Genomic DNA, 18,717 nt, shown 5'->3' on the forward strand with positions numbered 1-18,717 from the left:
GATACAGTATTTCAGTGTCTTTCCATGTAGGTTGGTCTCTTCTTAGGCTATGTCTACACGACAGCTGGGATCAATGCTCTGAGATCGAGCATTGTCGAATTAGCGGGTCTAGTGAAGACCTGCCAAATCGACAGCAGATCCCTCTCCAGTCGACCCCTGTTCTCTACCCTCAACGAGAAGAGTAAGCTAAGTCGATGGGAGAATTTCTCCCATCAACCCCACGTGGTGTAGACCCCGTGTAACTCGAACTAAGGTACGTCAACTCCAGCTACGTTATTGACGTAGCTGGAGTTGCGTAGCGTAGGTCAACTTACCGTGGTAGTGAAGACATAGCCTTAGCAACTGAAGACATGCAATATATTCCCAGGTGACATACTTCACTAGTGAAGCATATTTTCTGCTCTGGATCATATTAACATTCACCCTAGCTAAACCTCTGTAAAGTGGAAGTGGGGATGGGAAGATGCTAATTCTTTCCTGTAGCTTGGCTAAACCAGTGCAGACAGGATGATCCTCACAGTTGTCAATCAGGCAGCTGGCAGCAAGTCAGGAAGAGAAGGATTTTCAGGCCCACTGTACTCTCTGATTGATTCTCACTTCCAAAAGGCTCACAGATAAGAACGTTCAAAGAACAGATTCCAAAGTTAGGTTATGTAGTGTTGACTATATTCCCCTTGACTCAAGTTTGATTTGCCAGGGGCTGCCCTGGCAGGGTAACTGTACTGAGTTAAATAATGCTATTGAGCCAACCATTCAAGTACAGGATCTCAGATTTGCCTTTTGAGAGCAAGTCTCCATCTTCAGGTGCCAAAACTACTGCAAAAGAAAGGACTTCTATACAAACATTTAGTTAGAGGCATGCTGGGGTTTATTATATCCCATGCTAGTCTGCTGCAGACTAACCTCAAAGCACATTAGCTCAAAGCACATTAATGACCTGTTACTACCCTTCAACAGGGTCCACACAGAGCAGATTTACACCCCAGCATCCACAAGCTAGTTTTCATGGAGACAAATCCTCAGTCTTCAGTTGGACTTTGCACGCAGAAGTTGTAAACACAGATCATTGTTTACGGATTTTTTACGCAATACAAAGAAAAATGTAACTGTTTGACATACACAAAGTAATTTCAAAACAGCATACCAAAGAGTTCAAAATGAGAGATGATAGATCAGAGGCCTTCTCTTACAGAGTTACAGAAAAAAATTCAAAAACTAGTCATTTAACTATTAAATATTGTTAAACCTCCTGCATGGTGTCCTTTTCAGAGAAAGTATAACCAACAAATGCAGAAGATTATGTATATATCTATTTGAGCAACACAAATCCACATCTATATATTATTAATTTATCTTATATCAAAATTCCTCAAGAGGGAACAATTTTGTAAGCTTCTTTAAATAAGGTAAAAAAACAAAAAAACTTTACACTCCAGTATGGCTGCACAGTTGCAGAAAGGCTGGGACAGGGCATGGATGATAGTGGGGAAGAGGTGCTGAAGAATGGATTAAGTTCTGGTAAGGGGTGTATGTAGTCAGAAACCAAGCAAGGAAATACACAAGGAAGGCTACTGAGCCAGGGAAGCAATACCTGAGAGCTGAATTAGCTGATGAATTGCAACAATTCTGTCAGCTTCTCCTTGAGCAACTGATTTGAGTTATGAAAAATATGGGGAATAATTCCTCACAGTTATATGCAAATTTGAAAAGTATCCTAAGTCTAAAAATGTGAGAGCAGTTTGTGACAACCCTGGTGATTTAGCTTAAAAAAAAAAAGAAAAAAAGTCAAACTGACAGAGCCACATTTAAAAAAAGGGAACGTTTTAAAAAATGTTTCGCCCAAGAAGTTTCATGCGGAAAAAAAAAAATCAATTGTTCACTGAAGAATGAAGATGCTTTTTTAATGCGAGGACAATGCATCACAAAATTTGCTTCATTCATTTATTTGGATTAGTGCATCTTATATAAATTATACTATATTAGAAAATATACTGATAGAATTTTGTAGAAGTAATGACATTTTGGTTATATCATCTTTGCCAAAAAGAGAGGATACACATGCAACTGATGGTCTATTACAAGGTTAACAAATTGGGGTTTAGCAAGATTTTTCTATTATCCCTTTTATCTGCTTAAAATAGTTTTCTTCTACTATCAAGCACTTATTTATTCCTTTATTATGACAAAGGACAAATATTTGTCCAAATAGCCTTATCTGTCCTCTACAACTTTTGTTATTTTGTATACCTCTTGATGCTTTTTTTAAGGCAGTTGTCTTGGTCTTTTTAGTTTCTCCAAATCCCTTTATGGCTCCTCATTTTTATTGCTCTTCATGGGGCCCAGTCTATTTCTGAGTCTGCTGTTCGACAGATCTTAACACTAAGGCTGAGTCTGCCAGGCTCTGTTATTCCTACAGGTGTTGCTTGCATATATAGATATATATTTGTTTGTCAGACTTATGGCAAACCACTCACCAGCTCAGAGGTTGCATCTCAGACTTTTGGTCTGACTGAGGCTTGACAGATAACTTAGGTAGGGATGTTCTGTATACCCAAAATACTTCTGAAGATCCTATCCACCAGACTTAAGTGCTAAAGTTTGTTTTAGCTACGTCTGTTACTTGATTCACCCTTCCCTGCCTTATCTCTCTCCCCGAAACACTCTTTTATGTTCCTATTCACGGCTGACATAGCTGACAAACTGCAGACTCTCAGCATGCTGAATTCAGTCACATATTATAGAAGTAGTAATGCAGTGTTTATGGGACCCAGGCCCAAGAATATTCACAGAGCAGTAAGTAAATGACTGCCACTCACTTTTTGTATTCCAAAGAGTGTTCAGCTATTTGTTCATCCCAAACAATTTTCGGTTTGTTTTCCTTCAGGGTTTCAATGTACCTATAAATTAAAATCATAGGTATAAAATTAGTTTTATAATTATTCTAGAGAAAAGTTTAAACCATTAAAAGAATGTTAAAGCTACTTATCCATCCACGTGGCATATGTATAGAGCAGGCTGAATATTTATTAATAGTTTACTCAACAACATCCTTCGTCAACCGTCTAATATATCCTTTCCAAACCAGTTTTTTTTCCAGCCCATTCAACCAGCTAAATAGATAGCCAAATATGCCATTTTTTAAAGCAACTGTTGAATTTACTCATATATGTATTTTCATTATTCAACTATTATAGCATACCCACTCTGGTACTTGAGCACATTTGAGGTCTGTTTCTAGGACACTGACACCAGGGATTTGAACCAAATTCTCCCCAGCTAGCAGTACATAATATTTACCTATAGGCCCCTACATCAGCAAAAAGATCAATCATTTAAGACTGCTACACCCTGCAGAAAGCCCATTTCCTAAAAGTGTAAGCTAGTTCTTTTCAAAATGAGCTGCTTGTATATGTACTGTGCTTCCTGTCAGCACAGAGTGCCATGGAAGACATTTTTCAAGTTTTGTTTTGTTCGATTCACTTGTTTGGGTACCATCCTTCAGAGAAATGACACACTTGCCATCTGTCACTGTTGGTGTCCTTCCAAGACAGGCAGAACCTAATCATGTCAAAATCTGAATGTGGAGTCCAAATCAAACCTGCTTCTTCAGGAAGGATTTATTTTATTCAAAAAGGGAGGATGGTCCGGCAGTTTGGGGGTTAACCTGGCACTTGGGAAACCCATATTAAACTCTCTACTCAGCCACAGACTTCCTTCCTATGTGACCTTGGGCAAGTCACTCAGTCTCTCTGTGTCTCAGCTCCCCATCTGTAAAATGGGGATATAGAATTCCCTATTCCCTAAGGATGTTGTTAGGTCAATACATTAAAGACTGAGAGACATTCAGATACTATGGTCATGGGACCTATATAATTATAATAGATATACATTTTCCTCTTGTATATCATCCTGACTCTTTTCAGCATGAATCTTCTTTGCCCGGAAGGCAGAACGTAACTTTTTAAATATATTTTCTGACTGGACACTGGAGTTGTTATTGACTGATAGTTCATCCCATTTCCAAGAGGCACTGCCTTCTTTCTACAGACAATCACAGATTTGAAATCAAATCCCCGCTTGCCAGTGCATCACCTTACAGTGGTCCCTGCAGATTAACCGAGTAGGCAACAAGAGAGCAGAAAGGTGATGTTAATAAAGACTACTCTTATCCTGAATTTCTATTTCTGCAAGGTTGATTAAAACCATCTCTTCCATAACATAGGACTCAATATAGCAGAAATTTCTCTGCTTTGAACAACATTTACAGGGAAAAAATAGACTTTGAATCTTTTTATTTTTAAATACAAAGTTTCCATCACCCAAGTTCAAGATGGCATAACTGATTTCCATCAACCATTATCCTGACCTGTTAGTCCTGAAATCCCACAAACTATACATTTAAAAGAAGAAAATGGTTCTTATTTCTGAGCTTGATAAAGATTTATTTCTCCCCTTTCTTCAAATATTATTCCAAATGCAATTACAGGATTCACTATCACACAGAATATTTCCATCTCTCTGCTGTGGTTTTCTGCTCAATTGTGCGTTAGTACATAGCCGGTCTATGATTCAAATGGCATTTTTACAAGAGAAGGGAATTTAGTTTTGTCTGGTGCATTTCATGTTGAAGCAATCTCAAAGTGCTCCACAACATGACTTAGAGTGTGCTAGTTCAGGAACTGTCAGCAAACATACTGTAGTAGCTATTGTAAGGTCAGCAAGGGCTGATTTATACGGTCGTCTTGAACATTTAGTTTTTCACTGACAGGTAACATAGGACTAAAATCCTTGTTTTTTTTTTAAAAGTGCCATAGAATCTTGAACTTCCATTTGGATGATCATTAAACACGGGCATCAGAGAGCCAATTTTTCATATTTAAATTCCAGGACAGCACTTAGCACCTTGCCCCAGTCCAGAACTGCGGCGTTAATAGTTATAACAGCACAAGTTCTGGCTTAGGACTTGGACCCATGAGGATAAGGCCCAGAGACAAGTGCTACCATCTAAGCCATGCTGATCCACATGGGTCTTCTTTTGTACATGCGAAGCTAGAATAACAAATTCTAATTTCTTTGCTAAAAATTCCAACAGCATTAAAGAGAGTGGTAAACACGCATGATTTTTTAAAACCGGAAATGTAACATATAGCAATCTTCGCAGCCTCGTGTGTGTGTGTGTATGTATTAGGGCTGTCAATTAATCAGTTAACTCACTTGATTAACTAAAAAAATTAATCGCAATTCATCGCCATTTTAATCACACTGTTAAGCAGTAGAATACCGACTGAAATTTATTAAATATTTTGAATGTTTTTTTACATTTTCATATATATTGTATTGTGTGTTGTAATTGAAATCGAAGTGTACATTGTTTTTTATTACAAATATTTGCACAGTAAAAATGATAAACAAAGGAAATAGTATTTTTCAATTCACCTCATACAAGTCCTGTAGTGCATTCTCTGTATCGTGAAAGTGCAACTTACAAATGTAGAATTTTTTTTGTTACATAACTGCACTCAAACACAAAACAATGTAAAACTTCAATGCTTATAAGTCCACTCAGTCCTACTTCTTATTCAGCCAATCGCTAAGACAAACAAGTTTGTTTACATTTACAGGAAATAATGCTGCCCTCTTCTTATTTACAATGTCACCAGAAAGTGAGAACAGGCATTTGCATGGCACTTTCGTAGCCAGCATTGCAAGGTATTTACGTGACAGATATGCTAAACATTCGTGTGCCCCTTCATGCTTCGGCCACCATTCCAGAGGACATGCTTCCATGTTGATGACGCTAGTGAAAAAAATGTGTTAATTAAATTTGTGACTGAACTCCTTGGGGAGAATTGTATTTCCCCTGCTTTGTTTTACTTGCATTCTGCCACATATTTCATGTTATAGCAGATTCGGATGATGACCCAGCATGTTGTTCATTTTAAGAACACTTTCACGGCAGATTTCACAAAACACAAAGAAGGTACCAATGTGAGATTTCTAAAGATAGCTACAGCACTCGACCCAAGGTTTAAGAATCTGAAACACCTCCCAAAATCTGAGAGGGACAAGGTGTGGAGCATGCTTTCAGAAATCTTAAAAGAGCAACACTCTGACGCGGAAACTACAGAACCCAAACCACCAAAAAAGAAAATCAACCTTCTGTTGGCGACATCTGACTCAGATAATGAAAATGAACATGTCAGTCCACACTGCTTTGGACGGTTATCGAGCAGAACCAGTAATCAGCATGGACATATGTCCCCTGGAATGGTGGTTGAAGCATCAAGGAACATACCAATCTTTAGCTCATCTGGCACATAAATATCTTGCGACGCCAGCTAAAACAGTGCCATGCGAATGCCTGTTCTCACGTTCAGGTGACATTGTAAATAAGAAGCGGGCAGCATTATCTCCTGCAAATGTAAACAAACTTGTTTGTCTGAGCGATTGGCTGAACAAGATGTAGGACTAGATGGACTTGCAGGCTCTAAAATTTTACATTGTTTTATTTTTGAATGCAGGTTTTTTTGTACATAATTCTACATTTGTAAGTTCAACTTTCATGATAAAGAGATTGCAGTGCAGTACTTGCATGAGGTGAACTGAAAAATACTATTTTTTTTTACAGTGCAAATATTTGTAATCAAAAATATATATAAAGTGAGCACTGTACACTTTGTATTCTGTGTTGTAATTGAAATCAATATATTTTAAAATGTAGAGAACATCCAAAATATTTAAATAAATGGCATTTGATTATTGTTTAACAGTATGATTAATCACGATTAATTTTTTTAATTGCTTGACAGCTCTAGTGTGTGTGTGTATCTATATACACTATATGGTTAGCTATATAAGCCAAATGAGACATACAACCCTTTTTTTTTTTTTTTTTTTTTTTTAAACAGTTGCTCATTAATGTGCTGCATTTACCACATACAGTGCAGACCTGCACTGAACATAATACTCCTGGGCTTCTCTGGGATGCTTATCGCCACAGTATGCAAGACCTTCAGAAAAAGTAATGAATTTATCTTCACAACAACAGTAAGGTAAGTGGTATTATTCCCATTTTAGAAACAGGTTACAAAGATTAAGGCCAAAATTGTCAAAACTGTCCACTAGTTGTGGGTACCCAACTTGAGAAACACAGGACCTGATTTTTCACAGTATTTATCAAGTACAATAGAAATGCTATGTTCAAAGTACATGACTACCTTCAGTTGCAGTTGAGAGTGCTCAGCACTTCCACAAGTCAGACTTCAGATGTCTCAAACTGGCCATCCAGAAAATGAGATCATCTATGAAAAGTTTGGTTTAAAGGACTTGCGCCGCACCAGATAGAAACTCTGACATACAGACGGATATAATCCAATTCTCCAAGACAGATTTCAACTGCCCTAACCCAGATACCATCCCCTCTCTTCCTGCAGCCCCCTGCCTCATCTGCTACTCCACTTGTGCAACAAATGAGGCAGAGCTTTTTGGGGAGGAAAGGTTGTTTTTATATTTTTTTTTTAAAGAGACAACAGTTTCACTCACTATGCAAACCTGATTCATCCCCAGAGCCCAGTCCATCCTGTATACTGAATGTGGCATGGGTCCTGGAAAAAAAAAATTGTGATCTGAAATTAAAGACTATCATGATTCACACACACGGGTCACAGTTTTTTAGTATATGGTTTTCAAAGTTAAAAAAACTGAAAAAATTAAATTCCATGATATGGAATCAAACTGACCCCATATGGGTCAGCAGCAGAGTTGGAACCCTCACATCCACAGCATATACCTATCTGCCACTTGAGCTAACTGAATAACTGGTAGAGGACAACAGCCTACTATTGCTACCTAGAACTGCCACTAGAAGGAGGATGAGAAAATTTGCCAATAGGTTTCTCGACTGTTTTCTAGCCAGCAGCAGAATCCTGGATTCCTTTCCAGGTTCTGGAGGGGAGTGTTCTCTAGTGGGTAGAAACATTTCTGCCCATCCCTTAGCATGTCTCTCCCTGCAGCCTTCTATCCTTGTCCCACCTGTTCCTTTCCCCACTCTCACCTCTGGCCTGACGTCGCTCTGTTCCTATCCCCCCAACATGCTCCCCTTTTGCTATTCCCTCTCTAACCTGCTTGAGTTACAGTGCCTGGCACCAGAGCAGCCCCTGGAAACCACAGGAAAATTACAAAGTCCCAATCAGCTGCTGCAATCCTGATCTGAAGTACGCTCAGTGCAGACTGAGCAGCCAGAACTTGGAGGGCAACCTCTAACAAAGCTCTACTGAACATGTGCAAATGAAAAATGTGGGTGGACTTTCATGGAGACAGCAAAAGACATCTGACCCCTTCGTGAGCACCTTGCAAATTTCAAGTGCCTGCTCCAAAGCATGGAGCTGCCGGAGAGCCTTCCCAGCTGTAAATTTAACCTTAGCAAAACAGTGCATTTTCCCCCAAGCCTCGTTCTCTGAAATGAACTGTTAAAAGATCAGCGTACGGCAGGCCCTGGAATGCAAAATTTCAGCCTGAGCAATTAAAAGCTTTATGAAGTTACAAACTACTCAAAACACATTCATATAATGCAATGTTGGGCAGCTTTGAAGACGAGCGTCACTGCCAGCTGCACCTATAATATGAGAGACTCAAAATGCACAGTGAACGATCTATAAATTACGGTCAGGCACAGATGCCAAAAAAGAGGTGGTCACACAGAGCAGTTGCAGACACAATCCATTATTCTTACATACCGTTGACACTGCTTGGTTACAGAGCCTTATGGCAGGGTTGTGTTGAAATATTGTTCCCTCAGCATTGCTTTCTATGGAATAAATGAGAAGCCAAAGGCTTCATGATCGAGCACTTTCGAGTCAGTCCTGTCAAAGCTGTGGACCTATGAACAATACCAATATGGCTAGGCCCACACATAGTGTGCTTTGCAGCACATTCAGCTATCAAATACAGGGTCCAAGAGAAAGATTCCCAGGATTTATGGCAGTAGCTGTGCACTTCTTACTGGTGTGTGAAAAACAGCATGGCACTGGAATACCTTAGGAGAAAAAAAACTGGTGATCTATATCTCCCAAAAGAAGATATTTATCTTTAAGCATAACATTTTTAGTCTGGAATACAAATATATTTAAAAAAATTCTAGTACCATATTTTTTGGTAAAGAACATACATATAGGGGAAAATATATAGCTTCATTTAATTTTGAAACCAGAGTTTTTTTATTTGATATATCTATTTGTTTGTTTATTTTTGTAATGTTTCTAGTTCTTAGGGGCTTTTAGAAATGTTTCCCAAGTGACTAAGCACGTAAAGGCTCCCAAATGCCTACGTCACTTCTTAATAAAGTCACTCCCCAGTTTTTCATTTTCTTCTGCTTAATCTTTAGAGAAAGAGAAATGAACACTGAACTTATTTCCCATGTCTCTCCTCTCTTCTCCTTTGAGTCCTCTTCTGAAGTCTTTGTGCACTGGGAATTACAGATGCATCAGGAGGTCAAACAAAACCAGACCCTTTGTCATCTTTTTAGTCAATACAAGTACTTGACTGATAAACACTTATCCTCCACCCCAGTTATAGAAATGGACAGACCTGAAGACTATCCCCTTTTCTACTGCTCCAGCAAAGAATGCTGTGCTGAGGCAGGCTCTGTGCAACACCAAAGTGATCTGGAAAAAAGTATGTAAAATCTAGATGAAGCTATTAAAAAGAAAAAGTGCAGCAGTAGCAGCAACTATGTGCCTAATTACAAAAGTAATCAGACAAGCAAGTAAGAAAAACAAATTACAGGCTCATCCCCTGCTAAATCTGAAATATGCACAGACGCATTAAGAGTATCCACATGTCGCATTTTATTTTAAACTGGCTGAAGCTATACCGAGCCCCTCCTACGGTTATAAAACCTCTACATATCAGCAATTATATACATATTCCTCTCAACATGCCAGACAACTGTACCTATGTATGGTTCAACTTGTAGAAGACAAGTTTTAGATTGCAATAATCCACACTAACTGTACTGCCTCTTCATGCCACATAATTAAGACACAGTTTGTTCTTTAAATCGAAAAGTCTAGATATCGGATGACAAATAAAATGTACAAAAGACCTTCCAAAGAATGTTCAGTTCAATGCACAGGACAACTCACGTACAGGACAACAGTGGTTATTTTGGAACTATCAGATGATGTATACTTGGATCACTCCAGAGAAAAGTGCAACATATGGGAGGCAAAAGCATACCCATAACAAAAGTCCTCTTTCAGTGAGGGTATTATACCATGGGCTGGTAATACATAGGATTTCCGGGGATCCGGTTTTCAACCGGAACACCCAGTCGAAAACGGATCCTGGCGGCTCCAATCAAAAGTCCGGTCGGTGATGCAGCGGGGCTAAGGCAGGCTCCCTGTCTCTGCACTGCTCCCGGCAGCACCCGGCATGTCCTTGCAGCCCCTAGGCGGAGGGACAATAAGAGAAGGTCTGCGTGTTGCCCCTGCCCCCAGTGCCGGCTCCACAGCTCCCACTGGTTGGGAACTGCAATCAATGGGAGCTGCAGGGGCAGTGCTTGCAAGCATGGGCAGCATGTAGAGCTCCCTAGCCCCTTCGCTGAGGGGCCACAGGGACATGTCGGGCACTTCTGGGAGCAGAGTGAAGCCAGGACAGCCAGGGAGCCTGCCTTAGCCCTACTGCATCGTTGACTGGGAGCTGCCTGAAGTAAGCGCTGCCTGGCCGGAGCCTGCACACCAATCTCCCTCCCCCATGTCGGAACTCCCTCCCGCACCCTAACTCCCTCCCAGAGCATACACCCCAACACCCTGCCCCAGCCCTGAGCCCCCTCCCACATTCCAAATCTCTGCCCCAGCCCTGCACCTCCTCATGCACTAACTCCCTCCAAGAATCTGCACTCCTGTCACAAAGTCTCCTCCTGGAGCCTGCAGCCCGTACCCCCTCCCACACCCAAACCCCAAGCCCCAGCCCTGAGCCCCCTCCTGCACCACAAACCCCTCATCCCCAGCCCCACCCATAGCCCACACCCTCTCCCACATCCCAATCCTCTAACCCAGCCCTGAGCCCGCTCTCACACTCCAAACCCCTCGGCCCCAGCCCAGAGCGCCCTTCTGCACCCCAAACCCCTCATCCTGGGCCCCACCCCAGAGCCCTCACCCTTCACATACTCCAACCCCCTGCCACAGCCCAGAACCCCCTTCTGTAGCCTGAACCCCTCATTTTTGACTCCACCCCAGAGCCTGAATCTCCAGCTGGAGCCCTCACCCCTCCCACACCCCAACCCCCTGTCCCAGCCCAGTGAAAGTGAGTGAGGGCAGGAGAGAGCGAGCGAGGACGGGGGTGGGGGGGATAGAATGAGTGGGGGACAGGACCACTGAAAAGGGGTGGGGCAGGGCAGTGGTGCTCGGTTTTGTGCAATTAGAAAGTTGGCAACCCTAGTAATACATTCTATTTAATGTTGAATTTCAGTGTCAACTATAACTTCCTCCTTTTTTAATTGCACATAACTTTCTCAAACCAATCCCTTTCTTGGGGGGAATTTCAATGCTTGATCTCAGGATGGGGATGTTTTTTGTTGATTTATTTTTTAAAACAAGATTGAGCAAAATAGATTCTACTGTGGAGAAAAAGGATACAGCCTTCCTAAAGTGTGTGTTGTAGCACAAGATGATGGGATGAGCTATACAAAGAAAGAAAGGTAGAGGCTAGAAGGGATAATGGCAAATGTTTGATGGCTGCACCACATTTGTGAAATTGTTGTCAAAGATGAGTCTTGCCCCCGAATGTTCCGTTTTACAATCACCACTAAAATGACTGGCACTTCACAAACAAAGTGAAGAAGTGTGCCCAACAGTATAAAGAACTGAAACTGCAGAGATCAAACAAAATATGGGGAACAACCTGAAAAAACTGCTCCCTACTCGGCAATCAAGTCCTACACTCAATGGAATCTTTCGCTTAACACACCCATGATAGCCCCTCTATAGCTCTGAATGCAAATGCATGTAATCAGTTTCTTTCTTGCAATCACATACTTTTCAACTTTTGGTTTATGAGTACAAGTGCCTGCAAAGGAGAAATTTCTACTCTGCAGATGCAGTAGCAAGCTACAGTCAAGCACTTTGCCCTGCTCTGTTCCAGTTTGTGAAGGAAGGTCTTTATAAAAGCAAACAAAACAAAAACAGGTTTAAAGTAGTGAGGTAACTACACTTAGCTCAGTCTCAGAAGGTACAAAGATCCTCAAGAAATTTTGGAAGAAAATGTCTGCAAAATTACTGAATATATTCATAGCTATTAAACTCAACTTTGAGACACTCAGCACTGTTGATTAGCAACCTCTTCAACTGTAACATTTGAAAATAAAATACGAAAGTGAATTGGTTAAAATAAAGAAAAACTATACAAAGATTGTTAAGTCTCCCTCACCAGACCCTCCAAAATGTAACCGGCTTGTAAAATTGCAAGTACAGAAGGGTTGTAATTTATCTTTATCACATTTTACATATTAGTCTTTAAATATAGTATTTCAGAGCATCCCTCAAATCAACCAAGAGCCCTGCTTTATGAAATAATAATAAACATGTAGATGATTTTTTTAACGCAGAAATCCAGTGCAGCTGTGATTGTTAGATGCATTCCCCCTCCAGTTTCTCAGCATAAAGCTTCCTATACTCAAATATGTCACTATTAGGATGCCAAACTATAAATTACTAACTTTTAAAGAAGGCAGAGTTGTATCCCACTGTACCACTTTCTTATGCATTGTAGAATCTAGCATTTATTTCCTCAGCTTTTTAAAGCTGGATATAAAACAGACAGAACGTCCAATAAAAGGATGACAAGCACAGAGTGTCTTGGGAAAGAAATGGCACAATAATAAAACTGCAAATGAAACATCAAATCAACTTTTACTCCAAAGATTGCGGGGCCAGATTCTGCCGCCCTTATTTAGCTTGCATAGTACCTTACTCAAAGAATATTCCTATTAAAATCAACGGGATTACTAGTGAGGTAAGACAATATGCAACCTGAATAGGACTTGCAGAATCTAGCACTATTCATACACAACAGTTGGTACATGGGGTACATACACAACACTTATTTCAGAGGCACACTTTTCATTTCTGTGTATGGTCCTGTGTATGGCTGGTGAAGGATTCACAAAGTGGTCTGAAAACAATCTATATAAAGCAGCCTCTTCCTATATTAATCTTCTCTCTGTTGTTGTATGCTTCTTTATTAGGTCAGTTTTTAAACAGGCAATTATAGCATTTTGAAGATTTCCAACAGGGTGGCTTCACTGTTTGTGTGTGTTTGTTTTAGTGGCTTTATAAAATCATCTCATTGATTTTCCCACAATGCTTCACCACTGTCTTGATGGATAAGGCTTGTTAACACAGCCCTACTTACTGTCAACCTGTCTCTCTGCTCTAGAGATGAAGGTATTGCATGTTTTACTCGTAGCCATGTTGCAGTAGCTGAATAACTCACCAGTCCACTAGCAGGGGTACCAAACAACATTCCTTCCTATGACTCTGCACTTAAAAAGCACCTTGTTTAGAGTTCTAAATATACTTTAGAAGCATAAATATTTTAAGGCACACAACTCCAAGGAATCAGGCTGGTGTCCCATTTTGTAGAACGTTACAGAGATAGGGGCCGAGGTCAAGATTTTCCAAAGGGCCGTTTGATTTTGGGTGCTCCTTGAGAAGTTTCAGGATAGAGACCCAAAATGGAAGTCCCAAAGTTAGTGGACACTTTAAAATTTGGGCCTGTGACTTGCCCGGTTCTTGATGGGAGTTTGGGTGCAGGAGGCAGCTCAGGGCTGGGACAGTGGGTTGGGGTGTAGGAGGCAGTGCAGGGTGTAGGCTCCGGCCGGGAGGCACTTACCTCGAGCGGCTCCTGGTCGGCATCAAAGCAGGGCTAAGGCAGGATCCCTGCCTGCCCTGGCTCCGTGCTGTTCTGCTCCCTGAGGTGGCCGGCATATCCAACCCCTAGGCAGAGGGGCCAAGCCGCTCTGTGCTGTGCACACTGCCCGTGCCCATGGGTGCCGTCCCCACAGCTCCCATTGGCCGTGGTACCCGACCAGTGGGAGCGGCGGAGCCGGCACTGGGGCAGCCCACAGAGATTCCCTGAACGGCCCTCACCTAGGCGCTGCAGGGGCACATCGGCATGCCAGTGCTTGTGGCTCCAGCCCCAGGATGGGGGGTGGGTGCCAAGGCTCGGGGACTGGTGTCGCATCCGGCTGCATCCGGCCCGCTGGCCCCCCTTAGCCTGAGGGCTGCAACCCCTAAAGCCCCTGCATTAATCCGGCCCAGTGCACATGAAATTCTGATATTTTGACATTTGCATTCACCCCAGATCTAAACAACAAGCAGAAATACCAAAATTTTCACAGAACAGTACGATGCGAAAAATTCCGATATGGAAGTGTTGAAATGAAATATGTTGGAACAATGATACAACATTCAAACAAATCAAAATGTTTAGCTTTGGCTTGGTTATACACTGAACTGCACTGGCCTCATGCCTCCGGTCTCCTACGTAGACCAGGCCCAAGGGCCAGATTAAATATCCCATAATGCACCACGTACATGGGACTCTCATGATGCCCTGGGGAAGTTTAGCCGGGGCGGGGGTTTGGTCACAGTACATCATGGGAGATTTAGTTTAGCTAGGGAACCCGGTCCATAAAAAAGAAAGGGGGCATGAGGCACCAGGAGTACAACTTCCATGAAGCACGAAAACAGCTCAGGCAGATGCAGTTCCATGTCAAATGGACTGAAAACTAAATGCTACCAGTCAAGTCAACAAACCAAAATGTTTAGACTTGGGTGGACATACAACAAAACTTAGTTCAGAAAAATAAAAAATATTGGGACAAAAATCAACATGTCAATTTTGCAGAAACTACCTCTGCCCCGGAAAAAATTCTTGACAAAAAGTTCTTGACCACTCTAACTAATACCACCCAAATAGCTTTTCCTTTACAAAAGGGGGGGAAAAATGCTGCTTTTAGTCTTGAGTCAAAGAAACTGGAATCATGCACAAAGCCAGGCACAACAGAACAATGAAATGTGTCAAAATGCATATGTTTAAGATTTTTAACTAATGTGACAGCTGTGTTAAAGAAAATATGAAAACCTGCTCTACAAAAATGAGATCTTTATATCTAAGCTGGGATACGTTTCCCAACCAATACAGATATGATGGATTGATACACAGGCTCACATGCCTGTTTGTTATACTTAATGGAACGCGGCTGTTAGTTCAGCAGTTCAATTTTACTTTGTGAAGATACAGATTTCAATTTGTTCATTCACTGTTTTGCATTTTTCAAGTCTTCTATCTGCAGCAACAAAATTTGAACCATGTTCTTTAGTGCCAGTGCAGATTACTTGTGACAATGGCTGTTAATTAAGGGATTTTTTTGTTGTTTTTGTCATCTGCAGCATCTCCATGTAGTTTACTGGTAAGAGTTTCTGCTCTTCTAATCACAACCTAAAACTGAACTATCTTCTTCCACCTAAAACATCAGGCAATCTTTCTCTTATATTTGCTCAGTTGACCATGAATTTTTCTCTTCAGTTTATCCAATCTAACACTTGACAGGTCACTATTTGCAGTGGGTTTGGTTTTGACAGCTTGGGCTGCCTTAACAAATAAGCCATTTGCCTTTAAAAGCACAGTGTATGGTCTAGACAGCAATGTCTGCTGCAAGCAAAGAGGGCACCTTCCTGTCAGACAGCAGACAAGTTAATGCTAAGGTAATTTACTTCACCTATATAAAAATCATGATTCAAGGAACCCCACAAAACCAAGCAAGCACCTGAGAACTGAGTGCAATAAACCTGCACAGTGAGTTGAGAGCACAAGTCTCTTTACCTACATTTTTAAAATGTTTACATGGATTACTGAGCCAGACTCTAGCTCCTTTGCTGACATAAAAATAATCCACAAATGGAGAATTTTTGTTTGTTTGTAATTCACTGAGCATCTAATTCTATCCGACGTCTCCAAAATACACCTTTAATTGGTATCAAATACGCTTATACATAAAATTGTATTCTAGCATTTTGAAAAACTAAGCTACACTTCCATAGTCTCAACTGGTTATTCCAACAAAACCACTCCTTTGTAGGATACAGATCAGTTCAGAACATTGTTTCTTGAACCGGGAAAGTGGCTGATTTCAGGGGATGAGGCAAATATATGAAGGAATTTCAATTTTTTTGCTAGATCACTTTTCCTGAGAAATAAACAAAATAAGAACTTTCTGCTGCACTCTCTCAACATTCAAGTGACGATTTTGCGCCAGTCTGGACAACACTTTGTCGACGGAAGATGCTCTCCTGCCAACAAAGCTACTACCCCTTGTTGGGGGTGGTTTTATTTTGTCGGCAGCAGAGTTCTCTCCTGCTGACAAGAGTGGGTACACTGCACACCTTACAGCAGCACGCACAGCTATGCTGCTGTAAGGTGTGCAGTGTAGACATAGCCTAAGAAAAATTTGAGAAGCCTTCATTTAAAGCAGATTGCTTTTAGCACCTCTATACTGTACTATATGTGAAAGTTAATTAGTAGTTGTCTAGCAGTTCAAATTGTAAGATGATTTTTTTTTCAGATTTATAAAATCCATCACCAAACATACTAGGCACAGATATTAACAATAATATAGAACTGAAAACAAACTTACAGCCAGAAATTTCCTGAAAAATTATCTTTGCCCCAGTTGCCAAAAATCACTGCTATCTGACATCTGCTAGATACATGACTACCAAGAACACCAGCTATCAACCTATGTAGGTACTACTGGTATGTTGGTACCCTTCCCCCCATTTGTTGAGTCACCTGTTTATATATTTTCTAAATCCTACATTCTAAGTTCTCTGGTGCATGGAATGTCTATTTCTTTGGAAAGTACCTAGTACAATGGAGTCCTATTGCACCACAATACGGATATTATTATTAAGTTCCACTCAACTTAGCTGTCTCCTTACTCTACGTACTCTTTCTCCTTCCTCTGAAAAACCCCAGGGAATAGATAGGCCTTAAAGTTTCCCCTGCAATTCAGGAGACTCTGACACTGACAAGTGAAGGTGGGAAATATTTCCCAGGCACCTCTTGTTTAAACCAGGGGTTGTTTGCTTGTACACCTTAGCTCTAACTGCCACAATGGCACAAGAGAGGACACAAGCCCATTCAGGCATAAGACATTCATGAGCTATGTACACCTTTTTTCTGAAGGACTATAGGAATCCTGGTAACCACATGCTTACTGATGCAACCAAAATATTACCCAGATAACAGTGGCGCAAAGCTACAAGTATTGTCATAGCTAGGAAAGAGTAGAATGTCCTTTCTTCCGTACAAACTTCACTGACAAAAATATGATGACCTACTGAAATTAGTAAATAAATAAATTAATTAAAAAAAATGAAGTCTCTTTTGTCAAGAAAGTCCCTAACCTTCACACAAGATGTCAATTTTTAAACAGAATTTAGACTGTTTGGATAAGGCTCTAGGTTAAGAAAAAATTGTGATTATTTTTTATTCTTTTCTTTCCTCCCCTCGCTTTCCTTGCTAGAGTCTTCTAAATCACATTCCTTTTATCTGCATCAGCCCCTCCACCCATGCAGGATGACAGAACCTGGTCAGGTCATTGAAATCCATGATTTGTGTGAAAGGAGAAGAGAAAGAGGAGAATACTGAAGTCTGGGGTCAAGCTGACACTGTCAGGAAAGCCTCATTATTTGCCCCTTTATAGGAACTTACTTCCATTATACAGATCACTGCACCTCACCACAGCTATCCTGTTGTCAGGACCAGCTCAAACTATCAAATCCATTTCTGAATCACCATGCCAGAACATAGCTCCGTGAATCAATGCAAAACCAGAACTTACTCCACAGGCAATCAAAGCACTCCCAGCTCCTACCAGCCGGAACAGCAATACCTCCACAAGCCTGAGGTCAGGACTGGCTCAAGACCAAGGTTTTCAACATGAAATATGTATTTCTTCTGGAGACTAGGAATAGAAGATCAAAGATTAAATAATTGATGTCAAATAATAAATAATAAATCTTATCTTCAAAATCAAACATTCATAATGCATAAGTTACTCTTGTTACAAACGTCAACTAAATAGAAGAAAAGAAGCAGAGTCAAAGAAATAAAATCTGAAGATGACTAAAATTTGCTTCCAAGTTTCTTCTGTAGCAAATCTGATTGTGTACAAGGGAGATCATTTGAAATGCTTTGTTACTACATGCATTGACACTGCAGGTTACACTTTTACCTGAAAGTCATAGCAGCTGGTGCATAACTGTAGCTGACTGCCCAGAACTGTCTTTTATGCAAGACATAAAGAGAGTCCTGACAAATTGTTAAAGACGTTAGATCAACTTGCAATGGTATAAATGTTTGTCCTACTGTTCCAGTTAAATTCAGATTCAAAGAATTACAGTACATTAGGAAGAAGACCTGGTCTAGTAGACTGAGGCTCAGAAAGCTCAAGTTCCATTCTCAGAGCAGCCACTGACTGTCAGTGTGGCCTCACGAATGTCGCATAGTCATTCTGCTTCAGTATCCTTATTGGTATAACGAATACAGTAATACGTATCTTATCTCACAGGTTTGTTCTCAGAATCAACCAGTTAATGTACTAACCAGCTAGTTAGTAAAGTGCTTTGAAGGCAAAGTGCTAGTTTAAGAGTA

The 18,717-nt window shown here is 40.8% G+C and overlaps 1 protein-coding gene across 2 annotated transcripts in view; it reads right to left on the bottom strand.

Moving 5' to 3' along the window:
- Positions 1-18,717, bottom strand: part of CHID1 (chitinase domain containing 1) — a 251,785-nt gene that overhangs the window by 2,588 nt on the left and 230,480 nt on the right. For both annotated transcript variants that reach the window (XM_077819882.1, XM_077819883.1), the window contains exon 11: positions 2,817-2,897. In XM_077819882.1, the coding sequence (XP_077676008.1) occupies positions 2,817-2,897 (81 nt within the window). The remainder of the gene's footprint in view (positions 1-2,816; positions 2,898-18,717) is intronic.

The sequence above is a fragment of the Eretmochelys imbricata genome, chromosome 6, assembly GCF_965152235.1.
Source record: "Eretmochelys imbricata isolate rEreImb1 chromosome 6, rEreImb1.hap1, whole genome shotgun sequence".
Taxonomy (NCBI): domain Eukaryota; kingdom Metazoa; phylum Chordata; order Testudines; family Cheloniidae; genus Eretmochelys; species Eretmochelys imbricata.